We start from the raw sequence: 21363 nt of genomic DNA on the forward strand, positions 1-21363 counted from the left end.
GGGGACCTACATTTGTCTTTACCAGTCTTTTCCTTTTTACATATCTATAAAAGCTTTTACAGTCAGTTTTTATGTTCCCTGCCAGTTTTCTCTCATAATCTTTTTTCCTCTTCCTAATTAAGCCCTTTGTCCTCCTCTGCTGAACTTTGAATTTCTCCCAGTCCTCAGGTGAGCTACTTTTTCTGGCTAATTTGGTCATTGTAAATTGTCCTGTGATTAGGTTAGGGTTAAATAGATGGATTACTGGGTGATGTGTCTCGGAATGCGGGAAGGGCCTGTTCCATGTTGCCTCTCTAAATAAAAAGAATACATAAATAAATGTAATGGCTCTCCTATATGCGAATGACCCTCTTTAATATTATTAAAATCAAATATAATACTGTACAAAAGCCTTAGGCAAGGTGGCTAAAACTTTTGCACACTACTGTATTCATCATCGTGGAGTGGAGAGCGAGTTTGTAAACCTGATGGGAGCAAAGGATGTTGGGAATGACGAGGATGAAACAAGAGGTTGAAGGACAGTGGCAGAGAAGGTGGGTGGGGGAGAGGGAAGGATTCACAGGTGTAGTCCACACCCCCACCCCCACCCCCACCCCCCAAGACATCAGGTAAGCTCAGGTTGTTTGATTTATTCATCATTACAGAATGTCTCTCAGATCCTTCCCACTCCCTCCCCATGGCGTCAAAGGTTTTGGAGAGAAGGCAGGAGAATGGTGTTGAGAGGGATTATGAATCAGTCATGGTGAAATGACAGAGCAGACTCAATGGGCTGAGTGGCCAAATTCTGCTCCAATATCTTATGGTCCAATGGTCTTATTTGCATTACTACCATCAGGGAGGAGGTACAGGAGCCAGAAGAAGCACACTCTAAGTTTTAGGAACAGAGTATTCTCCTCCATCATCGGATTTCTGAGTGGACAGCATACCCATGAACACTACCTCATTATTTTGCCTTACTTCCATTGAATTATTTAGTCTACATTTCTTATTAAAAACCTATGGTATCTTTTATGTACTGCACTGTATTGTTGCCACAAAACAACAAAGTTCATAATATATGTCAGAGATAATAGACCTGATTATGATTCTGAGGTGCAAAAGACTATTTCCTATCCCAGTAATGACAAGTTCTGTAGTTGCTATGGGGTTCTGTGCCCCAGCTCTGGGAGATGGGGAAAACAACGGGCTGGCAGTAGACCTAGATATGGAGTGGATGTGGAGAGAAATATTTCCTATAGGGGAGGACAATGGGATGTAGTCTACCTGGTCCAGGTGATTTATCCACCTTCAGACCTTTCAGTTTCCCAAGCACCTTCTCCTTGGTAATAGTAATAGCAACCAATCTCACTTCTGCCCCCTCACACTCTCAGATTTTTGGCATGCTGCTAATCATCTTTGATGATTGATGCAAAATACTTATTAAGTTCATCCACCATTTCTTTATCCCCTTTACGACCTCTCCAGCATCATTTTCCAGTGGTCCAATATCCACACTCACCTCTCTATTACTCTTTATATACGTTTATATATGAAAACAACTTTTTGTATCCTCTTTGATATTATTGGCTAACTTACCTCTACATTTAATCTTTTCTCTCTTTTTAGTTGCCTTCTGTTGGTTTTAAAAGCTTCCTAATTCTTTATCTTCCCATTATTTTTTGCTCTATTATGTGCCCTCTCTTTTGCTTTTATACTGTCTTTGACTTTCCTTGTCACCCATGGTTGCCATTTTTTCCCTTTAGAATACATCTTCTAAAGGGAAGGTACATCTTTGGGATGTAGCTACCCTGCACCTTCTTAATTGCCTACGGAAGCTCTAGCCATTGCTGTTCTGCTGTCATCTCTGTTAGTGCCCCCTTCCAATGAAATTTGGCCAGCTCCTCTCTCATGCCTCTGTAGTTCCCTTTACTCCACTGTAATAATGATGTATCCAATTTTAGCTTCTCCCTCTCAAACTGTCTCCTAATGGTTCCTTTACCTTAGGCTCCCTAATTAAATCCAGTTCAATGCACAACATCCTATCAAGAATAGCTGATCCCCCGTGGGCTAAACCACAAGCTGCTCTAAAAAGCTACCTTATAGGCATTCTACAAATTCTCTCTGTTGGGATTCAGCCTGATTTTCCCTATCTACCTGTATATTGAAATCCCCATGACAATCATAACAGTGTCCTTTTGACACGCATTTTCTATATCCCACTGTAATTTGTAGCCCACATCCTAGCTACTGTTCAGAGGCCTGTGTAAAACTCCCATCGGGGCATTTTTACTCCTTCCATTCCTTAACTCAACCCACAAGAATTTTACATCTTCCGATCTATGTCACTTCTTTATAACAAATTGATTTATTTTTTATGAACAAAACCACCACGGCCCCTCTTCCTACTTGCCTGTCCTTTTGATACAATGTGTCTGCTTGGATGTTAGGCTCCCAACTATGGTCTTCTTTCAGCCATGACTCAGATGCCCACAATGTCATACCTGCCAATCTCTAACTGCGCTACAACATCATCTACGCTATTCTTTATAACTCACAAACTCCACACAAACAACATCAGAGGTTAGGATTGAAGCCGACACTTTGAGCTGTGAGAAAGCAATATTGTAATAGTGCATTTGCAGATTAGGCCATCCATGGATGGTACGATTTCCCAGAACATTGAAGAATCAGTGTGGGATATGAGGCATGGAAGCACCAAGAATCTGGGGCTAAAAGCACTTAGGTAGTAGATATGTCTAATAAACATGTTTTATTGAAGGGCAGATATCAATGAGGACACTCATTCTAAACATGAACTGTGTGGTTGGAGCATTACTAACATACATACACTGGCCGCTTTTTCAGTACATCTCCTCGTTGATGCAAACATCTAATGAGCCAATCATGTAGCAGCAACTCAAGGCATAAAAGCATGTAGATGTGGTCAAGAGGTTCAGCTGTTGTTCAGACCAAACATCAGAATGGGGAAGAAATGTATCTTAAGTAACTTTGACTGTGGAATAATTGTTGGTGCCAGAGGGGGTGGTTTGAATGCCTCAGAAACTGCTGACCTCCTGGAATCTTCATGCACAACAATCTCTGGAATTTACAGAGAATGACACAAAAAACAAGCAACATCCAGTGAATGAAAATATTGTGGATGAAAACACCTTGTTAATGAGAGAGGTCAGAAGAGAGTGGCCAGATTGCGTCAAACTGACAGGAAGGCAACAGTAACTGAAATAACAGTGCAGAAGAGCATCTCTGAATGCACAACACATTGAACCTTGAAGTGGATGGGCTACAGCAGCAGAAGACAGCAAACTCAGTTACAGGAGGTTTTTAATAAAGTGGCCACTGAGTGTATTTCAGCTGTACTATGGAATAGCCACTTCATTTAGATATTTTTAATTGTTTTTATGCCTTTCACTCTTAAATTAGGATTAAAAAATATTGTGGGAAATCAGCTCCCAAAGAGCAGCTTAAATTCATCAAAAAGGTCTGTCAGAAATAAATAACACAAGACATACATCATACTCTGCCTCTGAGAATGTATTCCACTGGAGTTTCAGAGGAATACTGAGAGCTGATGTTACTGTACAGCACACACAATTGCACAAAGTCATACAGCAGGGAGACAGGCCATTCAGTCCATAAGTCCATGCTAGCTATCAGAACCCATTTACACTAATACCATTTTGTTCTTACCACACTCCCATCAACTAACCCCTAGATTCTACTACTCATCTACACTTTAGAAGCAATCAAAAGTGGCCAATTAACCAATCAGTCTGCATCGCTTTGGGACGTAGAAAGAAACTGAAACTCAAGCCAACAGCGAGATTGAAGGGAGAGCTGCGCGGCCTCAGTTGTAGTGAGGACTCGGCCTCATGCCTCGGTGTTGCTTGTTGCAGCAGTCCAGGAGGGGAGACATTGGAGGCAATGTGGCATGGCATCCTTGCTGGGTTGGGGGCAGACCCCTCCCATTCGTGCTCACTCCCGGGAAGAGAAGCTCCATTGCAAGCATGTGCACGTGCGTACATTTGTCTGTGGACTTCTGTGAACTGCTTGTTCTTGCTGACAACACCCATACATCCTCAACTTATGGGGCATGTCACTCGGGGACTTGGGATATGTTCACTGCTATCTAATGTGCTACATGTGCTTTGTGCTGTGTATGACTGTTGGTATTATGTTTTGTATCTTGCTCCCAAATTAACACTGTTTAATTTAGCTGTATTCATGGGTATTCATATATGGTTAAATGATACCTGAACTAGAAATTGAAACAAAAAAAACATGCGCACTCCACGTAGTCAGCACTTAAGGTCAGAAATGAACCTGGGTCACTACTGTTGTGATGCAGCACCATTGTGGCACCTCTAGTTTCACTGACTTGTGATGAATATCTTAGTACCAGGTTGATTAGAGTCCATGATGTCATGGAATAAGGTGATGATACCACTTATGTCAACAAATATAACATCATTCTCTCAGCCAATATCATGCTTTCAGGTGATGGGATGGAGATATGTCTCTATCAAAGGAAGTGTAAGGTGCTCCTTCCCTCCACTAGTCTACAGATCACCTTTGGGCAAGGTGTAGCACCCCCAGCAGATCAGGGTCACATGAAGCCATGGGAGCAGGTGGTCGATGGTCGTATGAGCAGCTGGTGTATATCACTAGTCCTGGTTATGCGACCACTGACGACAGGCAGATAATCTCTGAAGAATATTGATAATGTCTTGAGTCACCCGTCTTGTAAAGACTCTGCCCAGAAGAAGGCAATGGCAAACCATTCCTGTAGAAGAGTTTGCCAAGAACAATTTTGGTCATGAGACCATGATCACCCATGTTATATGACACAACACATAATGATAATGATGAATTTTGTGTTTTATTGTCATGGGGATGGTGGGCCAATACAAGCGGTTTGGAGAGATACTCAAATTAAGTACAAAGTATTAACATCTGTATTACAGCTGCTCATCTTAAACATTGCATCAAACCTGGGAACCTAGTATGGGGCAGAACGAGGACTTGGACTCTTGGTTTAGGAATCAATTCTAGGAACTAAGAAAGTATCATTAAGTTATCAGCCCTCAAGTATCTTCAACTGAGGTCACTCATTTAACACTTGTACGTAGCAGCTCTGAGAGTGAGGATAAAGACTGTGGTACTCACAATATCCTTATGATCTTTGTTGTTAAAATCAAACACCGGCAAAATGGATCGGAACTGATTCAGAATCTCATTGTGGCGAGCCATATCTGTGGCCAGAACGCATCTAAAAAAAAAGCAATGTTGACAACTCATGGACATAAGCAACACACACAAAATACTGGAGGAACTCAGCAGGTCAGGCAGCATCTCTGGACATGAATAAACAGTCAACGTTTCAGCCCGGGACCCTTCTTCAGGACTGAGGAGGAAGAGGGAAGACATCAGAATAACAAGTAAGGGGGAGGGGAAGGTGACTAGCTGGAAGGTGATAGGTGAAGCCAGGTGGGTGAGAAAGATAAAAGGGCTGGAGAGGAAAGAATCTGATAGGAAAGAAGAGTGGACTATAAGAGAAAGGGAAGGAGGAGGGGACCCAGAGGGAAGTAACAGGCAGGTGAGAAGAGGTAAAAGGTCAGAGTGGGGAATAGAGAAAGGTGGGGGTGGAGATTTGTTTACTAGAAGGAGAAATAGATATTCGTGCCATCAAGTTGGAGGCTAACAGCAGTGATAACCTTCCTTCTTTATGTCAGGAGCAATTACCTAAGTACAGTAACAAATCTTGGTGACCTCAAGCAAAAGGTGTGACACCTACTGTATGACATGCTGATTTGCCTTGGGGACAGGCATGTTGATCATCACCAATGCTGATGTATACAGTGTAGTAAAAGGTAGTTTCTCATTCAAACATTTAGTGTCACAGAGCTATACTGTCATGCAGCATGGAAATGGGCCATTCACCCGCCACATCCATGCTGACCAGCAGGCGCCTACTTGTATGAAACCCCTCTTCCAGCACCTGGCCCATTGCCTTCTATGCCTTGTTTATTCAAGTGCTTATCTGGATAGATCTCAACTGCTGTCAGCAACTCTGTGTTCACCAATCTTGCAGCACTACATTCCATGCACTCACCACTCTGAATGAAAATGGTCTCCCTCAGATCCCCTCAATCTCTTACCACTTTTCCTAAACCTACGTCATTGTGTTTCATTCACCTCCAATACAGGGAAAGGTTTCCTGCACTCCGCCCTATCAACCCGAACTGTGTTCTTCTCTTGAGGACCTAGCTACGTATTATGTCATAAAGACCCCCTGGACACACATCAAAGATTCCTCCCTGTCTGAGGCTTTTTACGCTAAGACAATCCCAGTTAATATTTGGGAAATTGAAGTCCAATAGTACTATTAAACTCCTTTTATCATTCATTCTCTTTCTTATTTGCCTATATACAATACTGTGCAAAAGTCTTATGCACCCTGGCTCTGATGTCTTCCCTCTTCCTTCTCAGTCCTGAAGAAGGGTTCCTAAGACTTTTGCACAGAAATGTATTTGTCAACGTTAATCGGAGTGCAAGGTTGTAAGTATGGCAGGAACAAACGATGTTGGGAATGGTGAGGGTGGAGACCCATGAGAGGAGTGTGGGACAGGTGGCACAGCAGGAGTGCCAGGGGCAGGGGTAACGCAGGTGCAGACGCACCCAGCCCTGAGACACCGGGCAAGGTCACTTGATTCCAAACAATTGGTTTATTGATCATTACAGAATGTCTCTCCAGTGCTTCCCGCTCCCTCCCCTCTCCCTTCCTCTCTTCCCAACCATGATTCCCCTCTCCCTGCCCCCTTCCCACTCTCAGCCCACAATAGAGACCCATATCAGAATCAGGTTTATCATCACTCACATATGTCATGACTTCTTTGCAGCAGCAGCAGCAGTACGGTGCAAAACATAAAATTAATAAAGTATTGTGTAGGCTCCCTAGCTATATATGTATGCATAAGACTGCTGACTGTTCAGTGGTCTATAATACATCCCAACCAAAGTGATGCCTATCTTTTTATTTCCAATCTCTACCTATCTGACCTAATTTGAAGAACTTTCTAGGTTGTCTGCCCTCAATATTGCAGTAATATATTCTTGAACTAACAGTGTAACATCACCTCCTCTTTCACATCTCCCACTATCTCACCGGAAAATTCCAGACATCGGGTACTGAGTTGCCAGTCCTGTCTGTAATCCACCCACATCACAGTGTTGACAGTAAGTGGCTGTTAATCCCATGTGTTAATTAAAGTTTCCAGCTTATATATCTTACTAGTTATACTTCTTGCCTTAAAATAGATACAATTAGGGTTGTATTCTTTTCATTTGCATTTGCCCACTCTGCCAAGTGGACTTAATAACTTTACCTTCCATAGGTAACCATACCTCCAATCTTCACATCTCTTCTCAGCCCATTTCCCCAGTCAGCTCAATTTAATCCTTCCCCAGCAGCATTGACAAATGTCCCTAACTAAAACGTTGGTCCTGTTACAACTTAAGGGCAACCTGTCCCTCTTGTTCAGATCCCACCTTCCCCAGATATGATCCCAATGATTCACAATCTTCACAAGCTCATAATTGACATGCACTATCCTTTCAGTCACAGACTCATCTGACTTATCCTTCTGTTCTCATACTCATTGTCTTGTAGGACCAGAAGTAATTCAGAGATGGCAATCTTTGATGTCCTATTCTTTAAACAGCTACCTAACTCCCAAAATTCTTGTTGGCGGAATCACCTGTCTTTGGTACCAAACATACACAACTGCTGGCTGTTCATCCTCTTCTATCCATCACTGAAGGACATCACCAGCCGGCACATTCCCTCTTCTCATTACTGCCATAAAGTTGGTGGTACAAGAACCTGAAGACTAGCACTCAACACCTTGAAAACAGCTTCTTCCCCTCGGCTATCTGATTTCTGAACAGTCAATGAATACTTCCTCACTATTTGACCTCAACAGCACCACTTCCTCCTCTCAACCAACTACAAAATGGTCACTCCCAAGATGGCTATAAGACCATGAAACATAGGAGCAGAACTAGGCCACTCACCCTCAACTCTGCTTCGCTATTCCATCACGACTGATTTATTAATCCTCCCAACCCCATTCTCCTACCTTCTTCTGAAAATATTTGACACCTTGACTAACCAAAAACCCATTAATCTCTTTTTTAAATATACCCAATAACTTAGCCTCCACATCCAAAGATTCACGAGCCTCCAGTTAAAGAATTCCTCCTCATCTCCGTTCGAAAGGGACATTCTTGTATCCTTAGGCTGTGCCCTCAGGTCCTAGTCTCTCCCAGTACTGAAAACAATAATATCTATTCCCGCTCTAATTGGAACTTTTTACATCTTCAATAGATTCTGGAAGGAGTTACTAACTATTTATTTCATTAAAGCAGTGTTGGTGTATGTTAAGTTTCCATGCCTGGGAGTAGGCGCATTTTTTTTGTGAAGTGAAGCATTTTAGTTATTTCTCTGCACCTTTTCATCTGAATTATACAACAAAACCTCTGGATTATTATTCAGAGAAACTCCTCATGAAAGCTTACTATTTAATTTTCTTTAGAGAAGGGAGGGAATGCCAACTCAGACCATGAGAGGCCTGCGTCAGGCATTTTCATGCCTTACGAGGCACAGATTGGAAGTCTGTGTGGGGCGCCACTCCCCGCACAGACACTCGAGCAATGTGTGGTTAAGTGCCTTGCTCAAGGACAGAAAGATGCAGCCACAGCTGAGGCTTGAACTAGCAACCTTCAGATCACTAGACGAATGCCTTAACCACTTGGCCACATGCCCAACACAATCTGTAATCTCCTCTCATCTAGCCTACATGAGAATTCAGTTGCACCAATGCAGTTAGCCCTTAGCTGCCTCAGTTCAGGCGCAATTAGTCATGGGCAATAAATTAGCAGCAACATCCACATTCCATAAATTTAAAAAAACACGAATCTTGAGAGACAGATATGGACTTTGCATTAGAAATACTGTACCTGGTGCACAAACAAAATAAGTCATGATTTAGCGCAATTGGTTACCAATCAAATGAATTCTGCTACCATCAGGGAGGAGGTACAGGAGACTGAAGACACACACTCAATGTTTCAGGAACAGCTTCTTCTCCTCTGCTATCAGATTTCTGAATACACATTGAATCCATGAACACTACCTCAGTACTTCTTTGCACAACTTATTTAATTTAACTTTTTTTATATTATATATATACATACACACACTTCTTACTGTAATTCACTTTTTATTATTGTGTATTGTAATGTACTGTTGCCATGTAACAACAAAATTCATGACTTATGCCAATGATATTAAACCTGATTTGATTCTGATTCTGAATGCAACTAAACAACTTAACAATGCATACACAGATTGCAGTTCCTCCAGCCTATGAATCCTTTATTGTTCTATTTCAAATATAAAAATAAATGCCTCTGAAATTTGTACATCTAAGCAGGTACTGTCAAATCACACCAGACAGTATCTTATATCCGTTGATGCAGATTTTACTGGAACTGTGCAACTCTGTTGTGCTTTATTGAATTTGAACAGAAAATAATTGCTGAAATGGCAGAATGCCACATCTTGTGCAGCGCACAGGAACAGCCTTGCAAAGATTATACTTGCACTTAGTGATTATCAAGCTGCTTCTTCCTTGACTACAAAATACTGTTAGTCACTGAGAGACAGAGTGTGGAAACTGGCTCTTTGACGCATCAAGTCCATGCTGGACATCAATCTCATATTTACATTAAATGGCTTTATTCTCCCTACACTCTGATCAACACACGGTAGAGTAATGGTTAGCGCGACACTACTACAGCTCGGGGCATCTGTGTCCGGAGTTCAATTCCGACGTCATCTGTAAGGAGTCTGTATGTCCTCCCCATGCAGGGGTTCCCAACTTTTTTGAAATGCTCTGGAGCTCTGTCATTAACCAAGGAGTCCATAGACCCCAAGTTGGGGACACCTGTCCCCATGGAATGGGTGGGTTTCCTCCGGGTGCTCCAGTTTCCTCCCACAGTTGAAAGATGTACCGGATAGTAGGTTGATTGACCATTGTGAATTGTCCCATGATTAGGCTAAGGTCAAATTGGGGGTTACTGGGCAGTGCAGCTCGAAGGGCCAGAAGGTCCTATTCCACGCTGTGTTTCAATGGAATAAAGAAATTTACATTAATCTAACTTTGTTCTACCTACATTCTGATCAACTCCCTTCAGGTTCTACCACTCACAAAAGGACATTTACAGGGGCCAGCTAACCTGACAACTCACATATCTTTGGGATGTTGGAGGAAGTTAGACCACCCGGAGAAAACCCGCACAGGGAGAATGTGCAAACTCAAAGCAGATGTCACCCTAGGCTAGAATTGAACCCTGGTGCTTGGCACTGAGAGGCAGTTGCATACTGTCTCTATGTTATTGTGCTCAGTGCTAATCTTTATAACTGCAGAAACCTAAGGCTCCGGGCTGCGAGCTCAGTAACAATTTGCTCTACTTTGTGATGAACTGAGGCTGAAGCTATGGGCCTGCTCCGGACTTCGGGTCCAGACCTTTGTCTGAATGCTGTTGCTTCGGTTTACTGTTTGCATAATTTATTGTTTTTTCTCTCTGCATAGTGGGTGTTGGTTGTTTTTTAAATTGGGTTCTTTCGGGCTTCTTGTAGGCAGTCAAATTTCAAGGTTGTATAATTTATACATACTTAAATAATAAATGCATTTTGAACATTTTCCAGCTCTTCCCATTATAAATAAGTCAGATGAAGAATTAGAAAGGAATCTCAAAAGGAAATTCGGATTACTCACTTTATCATTCCTTCCCGAATTCTCTTGTACTGCTCAGTTGTTAGGTTTCGGAATATGTTGTTTTCAGGCTGAGGGTGTCAGGAAAAGTGAAAAGAAAATAAAAGCATCTGGATGTCTCCTGTGTTTCCTGATTATCAATCATGACTGAATTCACTAACACAAGGGTTCCCAACCTGGGGTCCACAGACACCTTGCTTAATGGTATTGGTCCGTGGCATTAAAAAAAGGTTGGGAACCCCTACTCTAAACGATTACTGACAAAGTGCATGATTTGTAGATATCATTAAAAAGTAAAGCAAATCACAGGACAGGAACTCCAAAATGCTAATAGATATGAATGGAGCACTAAGATCCACAAAATCTTCTTTTTAAACAATTTTAATGGATTACCATCCCAAAAGTTTGGTAAAAGTAGGTGAAATTATAAAATAAGGCCATCATAATTAATATATTTGAAGAAAACAATTCTCAAAATGAAAGTGAAAATCTTGAAATCTTATTCTTTGAAATTAAATTCAATTTTAGCTCAACCTGAACAGGAGGAATACTCTGAAATAAATGTTACCACTGTCAAGCAATCTAAAAGCTGGCTAAGTTGACCTGGATCATGCATTGTGTCATGATCCTACCCTCTGTGAATTTCTGTTCTTCGATGCACAATCTAGGTCATGATTTCACACGAGAAAAAAACATTATAACTGACACCATCAGATCATGACTTAAATAGCTACAAGCAATGATCTGTACAAGATGAAGGAAAACGGACAAGTTTACAGCTCCTTGTTGTTATTGTGTTTATTATTCAATACAATTCATTGTTTTATGAAATCACCCATCACCCAATCAAATATCTGTTTCTCGGAATCCTAAAGAAGGGTCAGATATTCCCCTCAGGAAGTAGATGTTGACACCGAACAGACTCTTCCTGCAGAGGATGATGAATCCCTGGAATTTTCTACACTGGTGATAATTAAAGAGGAAGTAGATATATATTTTTTAAGAATCACAGAACAGAGACTCCTGGGAACTTGCACAGAGGAGAACATGAGACATGGGGCAAGTAAACTAGAATCATCTTGAACAGCAAGCTTGAGGGGCCGAGTCATTTGTTCCTGCTCCTATTTTTTAAGTGTTCCCATAGTAAAATAATCAAAAAGTGGGTGGCGGGATGGAGAGACGTCTCTACCAAAGGAGGTACAAGGCACTCCTCTCCTCCGCTAGTCTGCAGGTCACCCTTGGGCAAGGTGTAGCATCTGCTTAGCCCCCCCACCACCACACTGGATCAAGGACACATGAAGCTATGGGAGCAGGTGGTTGATGGTTGTATGAACAGCTGGTGCATATCACAAGAACTGGTTATGCGACTACTGACGCAAGGCAGACAATCTCTGAAGAGTATTGATAATGGCTGGGGTCACCCATCTTGTAAAGACGCGGCTCAGAAGAAGGCAATGGCAAACCCCCTCTGTACAAAAATGTGCCCAGAGCAACAATGGTCATAGAAAGACCATGACCACCCATGTCACATGACAGGGCACATGATGATGATGAATAGTAAAAGAACAAACATGTTAAATCGAAGTGTAGGTCATTCAATTAGATAATAGAAGGTCTATGGATCAATACCCTTTACACTCTGAATTCCTTATCTCTAGTTATTTATATTTACCTAATCTGCTTAAGAATCTCAGAAGTTACAGGGAAATGTTCCAACTGTTGATTGTACTTTTATTCTATTTTATTTCTATTTCTAAATGGCACTTGCTTTTAATCTGAAGATTTTTTTATCTGAGCGCCACGTATCATAGTGATTGGTGTGACGTTATTATAGCTGGGGACATCCGAGTTCAATCTGTACGTCCTCCTCGTGTAGTCCATGGATTTCCTCCCACAGTCCAAGGACATACTGAGTAATAGGTTAACTGATCATTGTAAATTGTCCCGTCATTAAATAAGGGTAAATAGGGGTTGCTGGGTATCGAAGGGCCAGAAGGGCCGATTCTTTGCTGTATCTCCAAATAAAATAAATAAAAGATGGAATAAAGCAAAACAGTAAATGTCTCAGGAGTTTGTGAGCAGTAAACTACATGAGTGCAAGCTGCAAGACTTCCTCAATGAGTAGAAGCTGGAGGCATTGGCTTGAAGACACAACATTTCACTGGAGGCACAGGATCTGATATTTAAAGTGGAACAAAGTTAAAGCAACCATATCAAAGTCAGGGAGACTACGTTACGTGTATCTGCCATCTTGACACTAACCAAATGCTGAGGCATTTGAACACCTATCCAAAGACATTGGGCAGCTGCAGTTCTTTCTCTTCACTGAAGGTCACCAGAAGAAATCTGCAACCACATTAAACTGAGGGAAATAGATCTCGAAGGTGAAAGGTGTTCTAAAGTGAACACTGATGTTAGCTTAATGTGCACATTTCAATTTTAACCAATGTCATTCTCTGTGTTTATCACTGAAGTTACCTTTTCCAAGATCTTAAAGGCCACGGAGCAGTGGTGGTTCTCCAGTGGAGAGATGTCATTGTATCTCAGTGCCAGTTCTGTACGAGCATTGATCTAAATGGGAACAAGCAAGCAGATATTTAATACGGCATAAATCCTTTCATATTAATATCTGTTCAAAGAAAGAGGGAATTTTATTATCAGTAGATACTGAAGCCCCTCTGTTGGTTGGGATTGGCCATGGATGTTGTGTCCGGTTGTCTACATGATACACAAGCCAGAGAAATACAATACGGTGAGAAAGTTATTCAGTAGACGGTATTACTTAACTTTTCAACTTCACAGTCAGATTTTCACTTGAAAAATTCAAAACCACAATGATATTTAAGAGCGACACACACAAAACACTGGAGGAACTCAGCAGGTCAGGCAGCATCTATGAAAAAGAGTAAATAGTTGACATTTTGGGCCAAGACCCTTTTTCAGGACTTGACTTGAAATGTCGACTGTTTATTCATTTCCATAGATGCTGCTGGACCTGCTGAGTTTCTCCAGCATTTTCTGTGTGTTGCTTTGGATTTCCAGCATCTAAAGACTTTCTCATGTTAATGATATTTAACAGTAACTTTATTTTGCCCAAAGTCTGAGTCATTTTAAAGCTTTCTAGAGGTATAATAACTCAGTTGCAACATTTTCTGAATCATATGACTTTGGTATTTTAGACTGGCTGCTTGACAAATTAATAAAGCAGAGAATTTTGAAGTCTTGACATAATAATTAGTTACTCTAAAAAGATTATTATTAATGAATTGAACTCAAGCAGATTTTGACCCATAGCAACCAGTTTCCCTGCCTTTATACAGTGACAAAACCACTGGCAATTGCTCAGCTACCTAACATCTTACTCACAAGGTACAATAATCTGTGACAATGAGCGGACCTCAGGAACTCAAAGCCTGACAACTCACTGTTCTTTTTAAATATTTCTGATATTTAGAAATGGTTAGTTAACCATACTTAAGGTTTTTTTCTAGACTATTAAAATGAATAATAAATTTGGATAAAAACACTCTCAACTTGTTTAAAAGCAAATGTATAGTATAGTAGAACAAGGGGATCTGGGAATACAGGTGCATAATTTGTTGAAAGTAGCATCACATATAGATAGGGTTGTAAAGAAAGCTTTTGGCACATTGGCCTTCATAAATCAAAGCATTGACTACAGGAGATGGGATATTATGTTGAAGTTGTATAAGACATTGGTGAGGCCTAATTTGGAGTATTGTGTGCAGTTTTAGTCACCTAGCTCCAGGGAAGATGTAAATACGATTAAAAGAGTACAGAGAAAATTTACAAGGATGTTGCAAGGTCTGGAGGACCTGAGTTATAAGGAAAGATTGAATTAGTCAGGACTTTATTCCAAAAAATGTAGAAAATTAGGGGGAGAGGTTATAGAGGTATACAAAATTTAGAAGGTTATAGATAGGGTAGATGCAAGCAGCTTTTTCCATTGACCTCCAGTGGGACTGCAACCAGAGGTCATTGGTTAAGTGTGAAAGGTTAAAAGTTCAGGGGGAACATAAGGGAAACCTCTTCACTTAGAGGGTCATGAGAGTGGGGAATGAGCTGCCAGCACAATTGGTGCATGCAAGCTTGATTTCAATGTTTGAGAGAAGTTTGGATGGGTACATGGATGGTAGGCATATGGATAGCTATTGTCCTGGTGGAAGTCAATAGGAGTAAGCAGTTTAAATAGTTTGGCATGAACTAAATGGGCTGAAGGGCCTGCTTCTGAGCTTTATAATGTGAAATAAATAAAAATAATCAAGAAAAAGCTTAATAGAATCCATAGAGTTCTACAGCATTAAAACAACACCACTGGTCAAATGTACATGCTGAACAAGGTATTCAATCCAAGCTAATCCCCATTTGCTAGTGTTTGGACCCTGTCCTTCTAAACCTTCCCAATCCATGTACAAGTTGTACTGTCTTTTAGAAATTATTATACCTGCATCAACCACTTCTTCTGACAGCTTATTCCACATATATACTACCTTTTGTGTAAAACACTTGCGCTTCAAGTTCTTATTAAATCTTTCCCCTCTCACCGTAAACCTATGTCTTCCAGTTCTTGATTCTCTAGCACTGAGAAAAGATTGAATGCGTTCGTCCAATCAGTGCTCCTCAAGATTGTATATACCTCTCCAAAATCAGCCCTCAGTCTCCAGTGCTCTAAGGAATATCCTAACAGTTCAACCTCTTCCTTTAATTCAATCCCTCAGATCCTGCAACATCCTTGTAAGTCTTTTCTTCAGCTTCTAGTTTGATAACATCTTTTCTATAGCAGAGCAACCAAAATTGAATGCAATATTCCAGGTCCAGCCTCACTGATGATCTGCACAATGGTACCAATGACTCCCAAATTTATACCAGGTGCCCTATTTTTTCTTTTTAAATCCAGCATACCCATACCAAGAGCTTCTTCATCACCCTATTGATTTGTGACTCCACACTGAGTGAACTACTGTGTGTGTTTGTACTCTAGGTAGCGTGTACACTCCACCTCTGGCGGACCTGTAATCAGCAGGCACTAAACAGTGCACCCAGATGCCTTCCTCATCAGTGCAGAGGATCTCGACCAGGCCAGCTTGAAGAAGTCTCTGAACAACTAACATGAACATACCACCTGTGGAACCAGAGGAGCCAACACACTTGACCACCGTTACACCACCATCAAGAGCACTTCCCGTACCAGCTCACGCCCACACTTTGGAAAGTCTGATCACCCGGCTGTACTTCTACTCCCAGCATACAGGGAGAAACTAAAGATCGTAACAGCAGTGATGAGAACCAAGAAGGTATGGCCAAGGGAGGTGGAGGAGTGTTTACAGGACAGCTTTGACAGTTCAATATTCATCTTTGAATCTGAATGAAAATGCCACAGTGGTCACTGATTTCATCAAGACATGTGTGAATGAGTGTGAGCCTTAGGGGACATATCAGACATAAAAAGCCTTGGATGAACCAGGAGATTCGTAATCTGCTGAGGGCCAGATCTGTGGCATTCAAGACCGGTGAACAAGAACAGTACAAAAAAATCTGGTAACAACCTACAGAACGTTATTTTAAGAGCTAAAAAAAAATTCTCATTGAAGTTAGAGACGGAATCGGATGCACATCAACTCTGGCAGGGTTTGCAGACCATTACCTCCTCCAAGGCAAAACCTAACATCATGAATAGCTGTAAGGCTGCACTCCCAGATGAGCTCAATGCCTTTAGTGCATGCTTTGAAAGGGAGAATAAAATTACACCTGTGTGGATCCCTGTAGCATCTGGTGACCTTGTGATCTCTGTCTCGGAGTCCGATGTCAGAACATCTTCCAAGAGGGTGAGCCCTTGCAAGGTATCAGGCAGTGCTGGTGTCCTTGGCAGGCACTGGAAACCTGTGCTGACCAATTGGCGGGAATGTTCAAGGATATTTTCAATCTCTTACTGCTTCCCACCTGCTTCAAAAGGACAACAAACAAGCCAGGTGCCCAAGAACAGCAGAGAGAGCTGTGTCAATGACTGTTGCCCAGTGGCATTCACATCTACTGTGATGAATTGCTTTGAGAGGTAGTTCATGACTAGAATGAACTCCTGCCTAAGCAAGGGTCTGGACTTGCTGCAATTTGCCTATTGCCGCGATAGGTCTACAGCAGATGGAATCTCACTGGCTCTCCACTCAGCCTTGGATCACCTGGACAATACCAACATCAGGCTGCTGTTTATTGACTACAGCTCAGCATTCAACACAATCACATCCTCAGCTCTAATCAACAAGCTTCAAAACCTGAGCCTCTGCAAATGAATCCTTGACTTCCCTCACTGGGAGATCACGGTACGGCTCTGAAATAACATCTCCTCTTCGCTGGCAATCAACACTCGTGCACCTCAAGGATGCGTGCTTAGCCAACTGCTCTACTTTTTCTACACATGACAGTGTGACTAGGCACAGATCAAAAAATTGCTGCTGTCAGAATTTCAGGTGGTGATGAGGAGGTGGACAGAAGCAAGATAGATCAGATGTCTGAAAGTGGTGTCACAACAACCATCCACTCAGCATCAGTAAGATCAAGGAATTGACTGTGAACTTGAGGAAGGGGAAGTCGAGGGAACACACACCAGTCCTCGTCAAGGGATCAACAGTGGAACGGGTGTCAGCATCTATGAAGATCTATCCTGGCCCCAACATATTGTTGTGATTACAAAGAAAGCACAACAGCGGCTACATTTCATTTCTACAGATGTACTGCGGAGAGCATTCTAACTGGTTGCATCACTGTCTGGTATGGAGGGGCCACTGCACAGGATTGGAAAAAGCTAAAGAAAGTTGTAAACTCAGTCGGCTCCATCACAGGCACCAGCCTCCCAGCATCCAGGACACTTTCAAAAGGTGATGCCTCAAAGAAATACCATCCATCATTAAGGACCCCTATCACCCAGGACATGCCCTCTTCCCATTGTTCCCATCAAGGAGGAGGTAGAGGAGCCTGATGACATACACTCAATGTTTCAGGAACTCCTTCTTCCCCTCTGCCATCAGATTTCGAATGAACAATGAACCCATGTTCACTACCTCAGTATGTTTTTTCTTTCTTTTTTCACTCTCCTTTTGCACTACCTAATTTAATTTTCATATATATTTTATTATAATTTATAGCTTTTTATTATTTTGTATTGCACTGTACTGCCACTGCAAAACGACAAATTTCACAACATATGCCAGTGATATTAAACCTGATTCAGATTCTGAAGATCCCTCTGTTCCACAACACTCCCCACCGCCCTGCTGTTCACTGTGGAAGTCCTGCCCGCAAATTACTTTCCAAAAATACAACATCTTGCACTTACCCAAATTAAGACCACTTAGCCAGCCGATCAAGATCCTCCTTTTACTTTCAATAAGCTTCTTCATTGTCCATTCCAATCACCTATTAGATCAGGGTTCCCAACCTTTTTTATGCCATGATCCACTGCCATTGAGCAAGGGGTCCGTGGACCCTGGGTTGGGAACCCCTGTATTGGAGCACATAATCTTCTGTTCTTACTGTGAATAGTGATTTCCCTAATGAAGACTGATGCTACTTTTTGACAAAGGTTAAAGAACTGGGTGACTGTTTGTCAAAAAACTTTATTTGGTGTAATGGTAAAGGTCCTGAGGCAGAAGCATGTCTCATTGCTAGCTCAGTACAACATGGAAATGTCACTGGAATCCGTGGTGAATGCAGCAACAGAATGAAAGATTATCTGCTCTTATAACTGTTCATCAGCCTGTGTTCATCTGCAATTCTGCAATGCATTACACATCTGTGCAGGTTGAAGACATACTGACCTTCAGAGTGTAGAATGATAGTGGCTCTCTGCAGAATCATCACCTACATTACAGCCTGATCTAGCCCAACATTAACTTGCTTTAAAGTTTTCTGCTAGTCATAGTCATAGTCATAGTCATTGTAATAGTCATACTCTATTGATCCTGGGGGAAATTGCTTTTCGTTACAGTTGCACCATAAATAATTAAATAGTAATAAAACCATAAATAGTTAAATAGTAATATGTAAATTATGCCAGGAAATAAGTCCAGGACCAGCCTATTGGCTCAGGGTGTCTGACCCTCCAAGGGAGGAGTTGTAAAGTTTGTTGGCCACAGGCAGGAATGACTTCCTATGACGCTCTGTGTTGCATCTCGGTGAAATGAGTCTCTGGCTGAATGTACTCCTGTGCCCAACCAGTACATTATGTAGTGGATGGGAGACATTGTCCAAGATGGCATGCAACTTGGACAGCATCCTCTTTTCAGACACTACCATCAGAGAGTCCAGTTCCATTCCCACAACATCACTGGCCTTATGAATGAGTTTGTTGATTCTGTCGGTGTCTGCTACCCTCAGCCTGCTGCCCCAGCACACAACAGTAAACATGATCGCACTGGCCACCACAGACACATAACTTGTTCACTATTATGATGAGAATTTGGATAAATTTTGATTTATAATTTGAAGGTTAGAGGTTACTACAAAATATGATTCATCCAGTTTTAATATCTTGAAAAAACAAATGAAGAGAACTACCTCCATTATAAACACAGGAGGTACTGCAGATGCTGGAAACATACACACAATGTGCTGGAGGAGCTGAGCAGATCAGGCAGCATCTACGGATGGGAATAAACAGTCAATGCTTTGTCCTGGAACACCGACTGTTTATTCCCAGCCATTGATGTTGCCTGACCTGCTGAGGTCCTCCAGCACATTGTGTGTGTATACCTCCACTATAACACAAGCACATTCACACCATAACTGTACAAATGGTGTAGCCACTGCTGAACAGGGGAGGCAGACTCACTGAGATATCTGAAGCTGTAAAATAGATCAGAAGCATTACCTAAATTACATTAAAGTTTATTGTCTTTCAGATCACAAGTAAACTTGATACTTACAGTTATGAGATAATCATTAGATTAAATATACAGACAAAATTGTCACATCTGATGACTTCCCTTGTTGTGGATGTGCCAATCTAGGACAATTCCTCTTATTTTTATTCATAGAACATGGAGTCATGGAACACTGTGGTACAGAAACAGGCCTTTCAGCCCATCTAGTCTATGCTGAACCATTAGTCTGCCTAGTTCCATTGACCTGCACCTGGACCATAGCCCCCCAAACCCCTCCCATCCATGTACCTATCCAAATTTCTCTTAAATGTTGGAACTGACCCTACATCAATCACTTGCGCTGGCAGCTCATTCCACAATCTCACCACTCTCTGAGTCAAGAATTTCCCACCTCATGTTCCCTTTAAATATTTCACCTTTCACCCTTAGCCCATGACCTCACCAAGCCTCAGTCAAAAAAAGCATGCTTGCATTTACCCAATCTACAACCCTCATTTCTTCCTCATTTCTAAGAGATTATTCATGTGAGGCAGCTACGAAAAAGGAAAAGCTAAACCTAGGCTTGGCAGCAGCTTTCTTCCATTAAAATGTAAAATTTAGCTGTCCTTGGTTAGAGGACAGTCAGACAACTGCCAGGCCAGGTAACGTCAAGCTGCTCCTGTGTCATTTCTGAAGAGTCAATCTTCCTCTATGGAACTTGTGAATAAATCAGAATAAAGGTATGTCAAGGCAAATATTGAATTGATACAATGAAGATAGAGAAAAATATGCATTGGTAGTATTTATTGTATGAAGTATATATTTGAAATAAAAAATAGTCTTCCAGTTCAAGATCTCCACATGAGAATACTGCCAAATGGCATATTCCAAGGTACTGTAGTATATGCTGAGGGGTGCACTGGTCAGGCAGCCCTAGGTCCTATAAGGGTGAAAGGTAAAATGTTTAAGGAGAACTTGGGGAGGGACTTCGTCACTCAGAGGATGATGAGAGTGTGGAACAAGCTGCCAGCACAAGTGCTGGATATGGGGTCGATTTCAACATTTAAGAGAAGTTTGGATGGTTGGATGGGTGGGAGGGGTATGGAGGGATATGGTCCTGGTGCAGCTCTCTGCTCCACGTTGACAAATACAGTGCTGTGCAGCAGTCTCAGGCACTAGCTCTACATATGTACCTAAGACTTCTGTACAGTCCTGTAGATGTTTGAAAATATAAAGATGATCAATAATGAAGCAGGAGTCAACTGATAGCAACTTCAGCTGCCGCCTGGTGTTGTAATTAATGTAGCTAAGCCCCACTTGATGTGTAGAGCATCACCACAAAATCCTGAACACAAACAAGCCAGCACTACCTAACACCAAGCAGATGTTGTTACCTGGTATGCATTGTTATATCCTGGATGATCCAGATCGTGGCATATTGCGGACGTGAGCATGGTCAGGATATCAATGTCATCCATGCGACTTTGAAGATCTGTTAACCAGATCAACCCATACATCTGTAACATACCAAGAAGGAAACATTAGGAATTTTCCTTACTTAACTCTCCATCCAAGAAATGTCCATGTCCGAAACGTAACTACAGATGGAGCCTTGAAAGCACCTTGGATATGTTGTAGATTGGGTTTATGGT

General features: G+C 41.7%; 1 protein-coding gene across 1 annotated transcript in view; it reads right to left on the minus strand.

Moving 5' to 3' along the window:
• Positions 1-21363, minus strand: part of LOC140198399 (high affinity cGMP-specific 3',5'-cyclic phosphodiesterase 9A) — a 99589-nt gene that overhangs the window by 21634 nt on the left and 56592 nt on the right. The window contains exons 10-13 of the mRNA XM_072259492.1: positions 21106-21228; positions 13314-13406; positions 10839-10906; positions 5164-5266 (exon numbers count right to left, since the gene is read on the minus strand). Coding sequence (XP_072115593.1) covers positions 5164-5266; positions 10839-10906; positions 13314-13406; positions 21106-21228 — 387 coding nt within the window. The remainder of the gene's footprint in view (positions 1-5163; positions 5267-10838; positions 10907-13313; positions 13407-21105; positions 21229-21363) is intronic.

The sequence above is a fragment of the Mobula birostris genome, chromosome 5 (assembly GCF_030028105.1).
Source record: "Mobula birostris isolate sMobBir1 chromosome 5, sMobBir1.hap1, whole genome shotgun sequence".
NCBI lineage: Eukaryota > Metazoa > Chordata > Chondrichthyes > Myliobatiformes > Myliobatidae > Mobula > Mobula birostris.